At 32.7% G+C, this 10664-nt stretch overlaps 1 protein-coding gene across 1 annotated transcript; it reads right to left on the reverse strand.

Moving 5' to 3' along the window:
• Nucleotides 1–3535: 3535 nt before the first annotated feature.
• Nucleotides 3536–8903, reverse strand: LOC108542146 (NKG2-C type II integral membrane protein-like). Its single transcript, XM_017892019.1, is given in 7 exon segments — nucleotides 3536–3979; nucleotides 4850–4952; nucleotides 6670–6834; nucleotides 7882–7926; nucleotides 8195–8218; nucleotides 8221–8292; nucleotides 8667–8903. Coding segments are annotated over 7 exon segments (708 nt in total). The 5' UTR covers nucleotides 8854–8903; the 3' UTR covers nucleotides 3536–3867.
• Nucleotides 8904–10664: the final 1761 nt, after the last annotated feature.

Genomic DNA, 10664 nt, shown 5'->3' on the forward strand with positions numbered 1-10664 from the left:
TTATTTATAATTTAATTATTTTTAACACTATTACCATTTTATTATTTCTAATTCATACTGAGTGCGTAAAATAACTAATTAGGTAGGAGTCTGATGTCAGTGTAGCACATCTTTTCTGCAATCTTTGTTTGGTTCAATTTTTTTAAGTCATTATTTATAATTAAGATTAGATTTTCATCTTATGGAAACTACTTCATTATTGTTTTCTTAAAAAAATAAAATCTGCTTCAATTTAATATGTGTATGAGAAATTATGTTTGACATTCACAATTTGATGTATATTGATTTTTAAAGTCTGGGCTACATATAAAGTATTATTACATCTAGAATGATTATAAAATTTCAAATTAATTCTTCATTGTCATGATATTTATTGGTTACACTCTAAATTATACTGATCAACAAACCTATTATTATGTATGCATGTACTTAACTAATTCTCCACAGGCAATCATGTAAATACTTTTGAAAATCCTCAAACGTGGTATATTTCGGGTTGTTTTTCACCCTGAATTATTCATGTAAAGACAGTTCTAATTTGATTTTATTCTGTATTAACTTTACCTTGTTGCATCACATTTAATATTTACAATCTTCTACTAAAGGAGATGTCTCTGGGAAGAATAAATTATTAAACAATATTGTACTATATCACCACGCCAGACTGAAATATAAAAATGCATTCATTATATTGTTCATTGATTTATTTTCCAATCATAACTGTCTGCATTTTAATAGGAATATTTGTTGTAAACGACTAATGCTTAAATCAAACTATATAGAGAGGGAAAAGTAATTTTAAAACCTCACTTAGTTAAAACAGGGAAGTCAGAAAAGTAGATTTTAAAATACAAGCTAAATGGTACATGAGCACTCAGGCGTGGTGGCTCATGTACCCAGCAACTTGAGAGAGCAAGACATGTAGATTTCTTGAGCTCAGGAGTTCAAAACCAGCCTGGTCAACATGATGAAATCCCGTCTCTACAAAAAAATACAAAAACTAGCCAGCATGGTGGTATTTGCCTGTAGCCAGCTACTCTGGTGGCTGAGGTGGGAGGATCGCTTGAGCCTTGGAGGTAAGTCTGAGGGTGCAGTGAGCTGAGATGAAATTTACTGAAATTGGGGAAATATGCTTCATAATGATAAATTAATTTTCCAAACCATTAGTAATATATTTTTATCATTGCATATACCTAATGATACAAATTCAACATATAATTGAATAAAGTGAACAAGTCATCATAAGTGGGATTTTAAAGACTCTTCTCTTGATGCTTAATACAAGACAGGCCAGCGAGCCTGTAGAAAGATTTAAACTAGACAAGTAACTATCACTCATATGAATACATTCACACACTCACACATATACTCAATTTCAATATAGTACCACTAGGCAAGCTTGGCCAGGAGACAGTCGAAATGTACCTATTCAAATTTAACATTAATTAATAAAAAGTAAATAACATTTAAAACCAGTACCTCACCACATGAACCACATTTATAGAGGAATGAACACTTCCAGTTTCATAGAAAATGTTCTAACTATATTTTACCTACAATAGAAATCAATGAACAAAATCTGAGAACCTTATATGGTTTTAATTCAGTAATGTATGTTTAAATAACATATGGGCCAAATAAATTATCAAGATGAATGGTCACAAAAGACTACTAAAGGAAGATTTTGAAAAGGCACAGATATTTTATTTCTAGTTTAAACATGGCAATACCATTATGGTATTTACAGTTATTAAACAGGCAATAAAACTATATTATCAATGCATTTAATGTCCATATGAAATGGAAAATTCCTAGGAAATGCTCATTACCAAAATATAGTACCTCAAATAGAAATCTGAGTAAACCCTACATGTACTGAAGACATTAGTTTAGACATAAACTTTTCTACAAAAATAGCCTGCAAACTCAGATGCCATCACTAGGGAATGATAACATTTAAAAATAAAGTGGTACTCTTCATTATTATTACTATATTTGAAGTTCTAGGGTACATGTGCACAATGTTCAGGTTTGTTACATAGGCATAGATGTGCCAGGTTGGTTTGCTGCACCCATCAACTTGTCATTTACATTAGGTATTTCTCCTAATACCTAATATAAAAGGTATTAGGTATAAGGTATTTCTCCTAATACCTCCTTCCCCAATCCCCCACTACCCGTCAGGCCCCGGTATGTGATGTTCCCCTCCCTGTGTCCGTGTGCTCTCATTGTTCAATTCCCACCTATGAGTGAGAACACGTGGTGTTTGGTTTTCTGTCCTTGTGATAGTTTGCTGAGAATGATGGTTTCCAGCTTCATCCATGTTCCTGCAAAGGACATGAACTCATCCTTTTTCATGACTAAAGCAGTACTCTTAACAGATGCTTCCAGGTTATAGAAAAAGAGAAAATCTTCCCAAGATAGCTTTGAGACCAAAACTTTTTCAAGTACATAGCTATAAATAAAAACATGGTCAAATATCCTTGTGAACATGGATGAAGAAACAAATCTTACCCTAGATATAATATGTGTACTGATATTTTATAAGGGGCAATATACAATGATCTGCATGGATTTGTTTCGAAACAAAGCCTAGTTTAATATTTGACAAAAATAAAACTAATTTATTTTATAAAATGTTGTATAAAGAAAACATATCATTCTGAGTAACAAAAAATAATAAAAATGTTACAACAATTGATAAAATCTATTAGAAAAAATGAATATTATAAAACTGCTTCAATATAAGAAAGATATGATGAAAAAAACACCAAACTTTGTAAATATGAATACTATGTTGAATTATTTTTTGCTAAAACCAGAAAATGATACATATGATACACGCAAAATTTGATTGTACCTTCTATTCGACTATGGATATAAAGCACTAGCCAGAGAAAATAAATGAAGAAAAAATAAGTTATGGCACATGGATAGAAAAAATAAAAGTGTGATTATTTGCAGATAAAATTGCTGTTTATATAGAAAATCCAGAAAAATCTACGTTTGAAATGATAGATTTAAATATGTAAAATAAGTGAAATAACTAGATATAAAATCAAAATGCAGACATCAACTGTATTACTATTTACAGTAACAAAAATTATTAAAGGGAATATTAAAATCAGAATGCCATTTACAAAAGCATGAATGTAAAATATCTGCATTTCTGTATGATTCAATCCCCCAAATTATATAATATAAGAGAGAGAAATTAAAGAGATCCCAGTACATTGAACCCAGTACATTGAAGGGCACAATACGATATTGATTGGAAAAGTCAAGAAGCTAATCTTTAAATATTACTTTAGAGGTTAAATGCAGACTCAAGCAATCCCAGGACAGTATTATTATTTTTTTTTTGGAGAGCTTTATTGAGGTATTGTGTGCAGAGCATAAATTTCATCCGCTTAAAATAATTAAAAACCGGGATTTTTAGTATATTCACAGAGTTACAACCATCACCACTACTGAAATTTAAAAAGTTTTCATCACTGACACAAAGAAACATTCTAGCAATTAGTGGCCACCTCCTATTTCAACCTCCCTTAGGCATCGGCAGCGCTCTTTTACTTTCTGTCTCCATAGTTTTGCTTGTTCTTGACACTTCATATAAACTGACCCACAAAACATGCAACTTTTAGGAAGGCTGAATGCCACAAACATGATTAGAAAATGAGCCCGACCTAAATGCTAGGATATCTGTACTTTTAAAATTGTGTGTATTATATTTCAATAGTTGATTTAGAATTTTCTTATTATTAGAGCAAATAATGCAATTCATTTTAAGACTTATGCAATCATATCATTTCTATTCTAACAAATATAAAATTTATCTGATGCACTGCAAACTCAAATACTTTCATTCTAAAGCTTATGCTTACAATAATATCTTTTTGAAGATCCACAGTGGAATGATTTAAGTCTATCTAGATGTAGCATTGCACAGTTACATTCAGCATGATCTGAGTCTTCTATCCTGTAATGGAGAAAAATCCATAATTCTGTTACATTTTATGCAAGTGATTCATGAGACAAGAACATTTTCCATGTACTGTAAGAAAACAAGTTTAAGAAAAGGGTAATTAAATTTTCATATACTATTACTAAAAGTCATTATTCTGAAAACTCACTACAGTAGTCCCCCCTTCATCCACGGGGGATATGTTTCAAGACCCCAGTGGATGTCTGAAATGGCAGATAGTACAGAACCTGTAGAGAGATTGTGTGGTGTCTACACATTCCTAAACATGATAAAGTCTAATTTATAAATTAGGCATAACAAGAGATTACAACAATAACTACTGATAAAAAATTATAAGCAATATGCCAACAGCAGTACTCTTGTACTTTGAGGATATTCTTAAATAAAATAAGGGTGGCTTTTTAATGAAAACAAGCACCGTAATTCCCTGATAGTCCATCTCAAGCTTGTCCAACTCACGGACCATGGGCCGCATGTGGCCCAGGCAGCTTTTTAATGTGGCTCAACACAAATATGCAAACTTTCTGAAAACATTCTGAGATATTTTTGCAATTTTTTTTGTTTAGCTCATCAGCTATCATTAGTGTTAGTGTATTTTATGTGTGGCCCAATACTATTCTTCCAATGTGGCCCACAGAAGCCAAAGATTAGACATCCCTGCCCCATCTCATAACCAAGAAAGTTACTAGCTGACCAATGAGCGGTTGACATATAGGGACTACTATGGTCTATTGTGAAATATTTACATCAACATTTCACTAACTTTCCACATCTTTCTTCATGTATATGACTCCACATAAATTTATTCATATTATTCTTCTGAATTTATATATTTTTTATATAGCACCGTACAAAACAACTTACTCATGTTTGAAAGTCAGACCGTTGATTGTCACCCATGGGTGATGACTGCTCTCACGAAACACACCAATCCATGCGGATGGTGAAATGGCGGTCGTAAATTTCCCTAAAAGAAAAGAAGAGAATTTTCCTTAAAATAAATATCTTATGAAACATTTACCAAAAACAATATAGTTTAAAGTTGAAGACCACTATTTTGCCGGTACCAAAAACTTCCATAAATGTTTATGATTTTTGATATAAATGAACTCTTGCAATGTTTATACTTAGTACTTTGCATTGTTATTTTCATGTTAAGTAAAGACATTTTAATTCCTTGCATTATAACGTTACCTCCAATTGACTGAATAAACAGCAGGAGGATTTTAAATATAAGTTTCCTGATACGTGCATTCATTCTCCAGAACTATGATTAAACTCAATCTGTTTTGTAACTATATTTCCCCAGATGTATGGAGATTAGAATTAGAAATAGAGAGGTTATCATTCCGGAAATAAGTGACATAGAACTACAGATTGGGTTTCTGGGCACTCACATCCAATTCTTTATACTAGATAGAGGCCTCACTTTTTTATCTGATATTAGGTTTTGTGTGGAGTAACAGGTTGGTCCCTGACCAAGGTGGCTGTATGACACATCTCTCTCCTGGCTACTTCCTACTAAAAAATAACTATAAAACTCTGGATATAAAGCCAAAAGCAATGCAGAACTGCCTGAAAGGGTGGAAAGACGGAAAATGTAAATTGTCTGTGGTACCCTAAGCCAATCAGGATTCACCAAAGTATCCGTGAGTGAGCATGTTAATTGTTTTTCCCCACACCATGAAAAAACAGAAGAAGGGACCTAGGCCTGCTGTTTCCCCACACCCAATTCCTGGCAATAGGAGGAGGCGCCAGCAAACGTCACAGCCTGCTCCTGTATTGAAGGGGAGTCCCTTCTACAAGCACCAGTGCGAGGCTGGTACGCACTGTCGCAAGGATGATCTAACCCTAGAAGTACCTGGCTATCAACTACAGCTAGAGGAAGTGTTCCTCTCATAGCAAGAGACAGGCAGGGTGATGTGGGTTGAGGTAGGATCAGCAAAGGAACCTCCATGACTACCCCAGTGGCAGCGCATCCGGTGGTCGCTCTTTGTCCCTGAGGGCAGGAGCACCTCACCTTCCCCATCCAGAGAACCATCGTGAGGACTCATGGATTCTTAAGTATTTTTTGTGGGCATCAGTACAGGCAGTGAACAGTAACATACTACTGATAACTGCTAATAATATCGGAGGGAAGTGTTGCAGAAATATCAGCATAGGATGTGAAAAAGACAAGACATGAAATCAAACGGCTGTATTGATGTCCCTTATATAAAATCAATCGAACAGGCAACAATCGCTATCTTAATAATATTAGACAAGCATCAAGACAAGTGTTTTGGAGATGGAGTCCCCAGTGAACGTCGTGATGAGTGTATGATACATTTTGGGGGGTTGGAATGCCTAGAAGCTGAAAACTTTTATTTCATGATCTTGACGTTGATCTCAGATGAATTTCCATTTTTGTGATCAATCTGCATGACCAGATCATATCATGCCTGATAAAATTAGATAGAAACATTTATTGTGTATTCAAAGTATTTACAGAAGCATGGTTTTCCTTGAAAAGCAAAACTGAAAATAAAAGTACATTAGCAGTATATAACTTTAAAACATTAAGTCAATCAATTGAATAATGCATAAACTTGAAAATATATAAGATAAATATATGTACACACATATGGATGTTTACTACAAATGTTTTATTCACTGAAAGAAGCTTTTCATAAAATCTTTGAAACATTTATATCTTACCATTTCTTCTTCATTATCTATAGAAAGCAGACTGGAGTTCTTTGAAGCACAGGCCAGCAAACTCTTTGCCCAAGTTCTTCTTTCCTTGCCAATGTAATAACAACTGTTGGAATATGTAATCCACTCCTCAGGACAATGGCCACAATGACGTGCTAAATAAAGATATGAATTACTATGCAGAACAATATGAATGTTTACAAATGAAAATTAGTTTACATATTTGCAACAGTATGAACCTATATGTGCTTAACATATTTATGCATCCTTACAGGCTTATAAATATATATTTTTTAATAGCCGAGTCAGTCATACACACATGCACAGACAAGGGTTAGCCTCTCATCCCTAATTGTGTTCCCATATGAAGCAAACCAACAAACAAAAATACACTCTACACATGTCTTGAACATCACTGACACACAACTGCTTTTTTAGGATAGTAAAATTATTCATTTCATATCATCTCATAGCAGTAGGAAACTTCTGTTAATTGGGAGAAAGAGGGTAGAATGATTTTAAGTGAGTATTTCTACTTATTGGAGAAAAGGAAATGCTGCCTTATAATATTTGTTTACAAATGTTTATGGCTGAATTTTATGGCTTATTTTCTGCAAAATGCCATTATTCCTTTACATGCCTTAAACCAGACACAAAATATAAATTGTACTAATATCAGAACGTTGAAAATGAAAGTGTACCTTTCTGGGTTCTTGTATTCGGGAAAGAATTTTCTGCTCCAGGACTGTAATAGAAAATTAAAATGAGTTTTGTAAAACTAATATCTAGATAAATCATAATGAGTTTAGTTTCTTACTTTGAAACTTTGTGTGTTATTTAAAACGGGAACAATCTTTAATAAAATTCACTTTTCTATAAAATAAATGAATAGATCTTCGAAAGAAATATTTTAAAGACTTTAGCACAAAACTTCACCATCTCTTGTAGTATTTGATGCAACCACTTTCAAAATTACTTTGTTTTCTAAATACTTTTCTCCTATAGCATGTATTTGAATTACGAATTCAGAAAATACATTGTGTATGTGTGTGTGTGTATATATATAGATAGATTGCACACACACAAAATAAACACATATTCTCTACAATGATTTTGTTATTTATGTTGTGAAAATTTAGAATAACCATATTACTTTTGGGTCCAAATTATACTAATATCTGAACGTTGAAAATAAAATGTACCTTTCTGGGTTCTTGTATTCGGGGAAGAATTGCTCTGCTCCAGGACTGTAATAGAAAATTAAAATGATTTTCGTAAAACTAATATCTAGATAAACCATAATGGGTTTAGTTTCTTACTTTGAAACTTTGTATGTTATTTAAAATGGGGAAAATCTTTAATAAAATTAACTTTTCTATTAAAATAAATGAAGTAATAGATCTCTGAAATAAACACTACAATGAGAGTTCTATTCTTCAACAGTATGAAATATTTTGAGGCACTTCCAAGCATTAAAGTAAAACTTTCCCGTCTAATCTTTCAAAATACGCTTACGAGGAATAAGAACTATTGTTTTAACACAGTGGCCATCAGGACAATGCAAATGATTCCCAGGACCTCAGCAGTGAGCTTCTCTGGAGGTGGCAGTAAACCTGCAGGGAGAGAAACAGAGGCACTGAGAGAGGGGAGATAGAGAGTTGATGAGGATTCCATACTAGAGAACCCACATGCACAGGGAAACATAATGATAAACTCTGGCCTCTAAGTCTACACCTACTCTGGTAATCTTTCTCTCAGAATATTCCAGTTCATCTTCAGTAAATATAATGTTCCATGAGTGGATCGCAGATTACGGTTGAACAATGCCCGAAGAAAATTAGTCTTCTGATGTCATATTAGAATATAAGATCCCAATTATGAACTCTGATTCTCACAAGTGCAGAATATTCCCTAATCTTTCCCCACTCTTCTGCACTCAACTGCACGTCCTAGAACAATAGTATTGAAGATCTATTTAATGTGTTACCTTGGCAGTCATATATTTGATCAATCCCTTGATGATTCAGAGAAGGATTTTGAAGGTTTAATTCTCCTTGGAATATTTCCCGTTCGGTTCCTGAAATGGAGCTTTTATTGCCTTTAGGTTTCCTTTGCTGCCTCTTTGGATCCTGGGCCAGACTCACTTCTGAGAAGGTTCCTCTTTGTTTATTCATGTCTGCAGCTGTGTGATGCCAGGGACTGTGCTCTGTGATAACTGCACTTAAGAAGCTATGAACGGTGTATGTTTTGACAGGATCCCTGGTACAGGCAATCTGCATGTGTTGGGGCTGAGCAGTAATGTTTACTTTGCTGTTAACCAATGTAAAATGCTGGTACTAATTTCCTAAAGCTTTAAGCAAAATCACATGATATAATTGGTATTTTTTTAGAAGTATTCTGTATTTGACATAATATTACTAGTGGAAACAATAAAACATTAAACCTGTGAGAACTAGGAAGTTCATGAAAAAAATTTGTATTAAATTAAGTTTAAATTCTTCAAAATATTTAGCACCAATAGAATGCATATGTTAACAATTAAAATACTGTATTTAGAAATACACGTACACTATTTTTTATGATAGTTTTAAGATTCACTGATGATTAAGCATATTGTGCCATAAGATAAAATAGTTCTGTTAGCATATAGAATAACTTCTTATACTAAAAATTCATTTTTCAAAAGGACATGAGGTATTGTCAAATGATTTTTTTTCTAAATTAGGAAATTAGAAAATTCATTAAGATTTTAAAAATATATCTTATATCTTGTAAAACAGTACATTACTCTATGCATAAAGTAAATACTATTGAAAACAAAATGCATTTTTGAATTGCTTCTTTTACACAAGAAATTGGTAATTGATTTAAGGACTAAAATTGGAAAACTTAAAATGATAAATAAACGTGTGGGCCATCTGTGGAAGAACAGTGTCCAATCAAACTTTCAGAAAGCTCCTATGGTTGTCGAAGTCAGTGAGGGTCGCTTTGGTTATATCAGTAATTGTAATAGTTCAGATAATGTAATTTAATAATCTTGTCAATGAGCTCTGTAGTCAGTGANCAATTAAAAAACTGTATTTAGTAATACACAAATTTTATTATAGTTTTAAGATTCATTGATGGTTAAGGATTGTGTGCCATAAGATAAAATAGTTCTGCTAGCATATAGAGTAACTTCTTATACTAAATTTGTAAATTAGGAAATCAGAAAACTATTAAAATTTTAAAAATACATCTCATATCTTGTAAAACATTACATTACCCTATGCATAAACTAAATACTACTGAAAACAAAACATATTTTGAATTGCTTCTTTTACACAAGAAATTGGTAATTGATTTAACGATTAAAATAGGAAAACCTAAATGATGAATAAACGTGTGGGCCATCTGTGGAAGAACAGTGTCCAATCAAACTTTCAGAAAGCTCTTATGGTTGTAGAAGTGAGTGAGGGTCACTTTGGATGTGTAAGTAATTGTAATAGTTCAGACAACATAATTTAATAATCTAGTCAATGAGCTCTAGTCAGTGTGACTACAGTTAACTCTAGCTTTGCAAGTTATAATGTGTGACCTTTAGTAAATTACTTAATGTCTATTAACCTAGTTTACAATGAGAAAAAGACTTTATAAAGTATAATGTATGTAAAAAACAAAACACACAATCTGGCACATATTAGCACTGAATACATAATAGGCATTTTAACTATTTGTAACACAACTGCCATTTTATTATTTCTGATTAGCATTACAGTGTGTAAAATAACTCATTAATTAGGCATCTCATGTCAGTGTGGTACATCTTTTTTGCGATGTTTGGTTCAATTGTTTTAAGTCTTTCAATTGTTTATAATTCAGGACAGATTTGCATTTTATGAAAATGATTTCATCCTTGCTTTTATTAAAAATTAAAACTGCTTTCATTCATTCTAGGTATGTGATTGAAAACTAGTGTTTGACATTCACAATTTGATGTATCCAT

This window comes from Rhinopithecus bieti, unplaced genomic scaffold (genome assembly GCF_001698545.2).
Source record: "Rhinopithecus bieti isolate Rb0 unplaced genomic scaffold, ASM169854v2 scaffold_22452, whole genome shotgun sequence".
Taxonomy (NCBI): domain Eukaryota; kingdom Metazoa; phylum Chordata; class Mammalia; order Primates; family Cercopithecidae; genus Rhinopithecus; species Rhinopithecus bieti.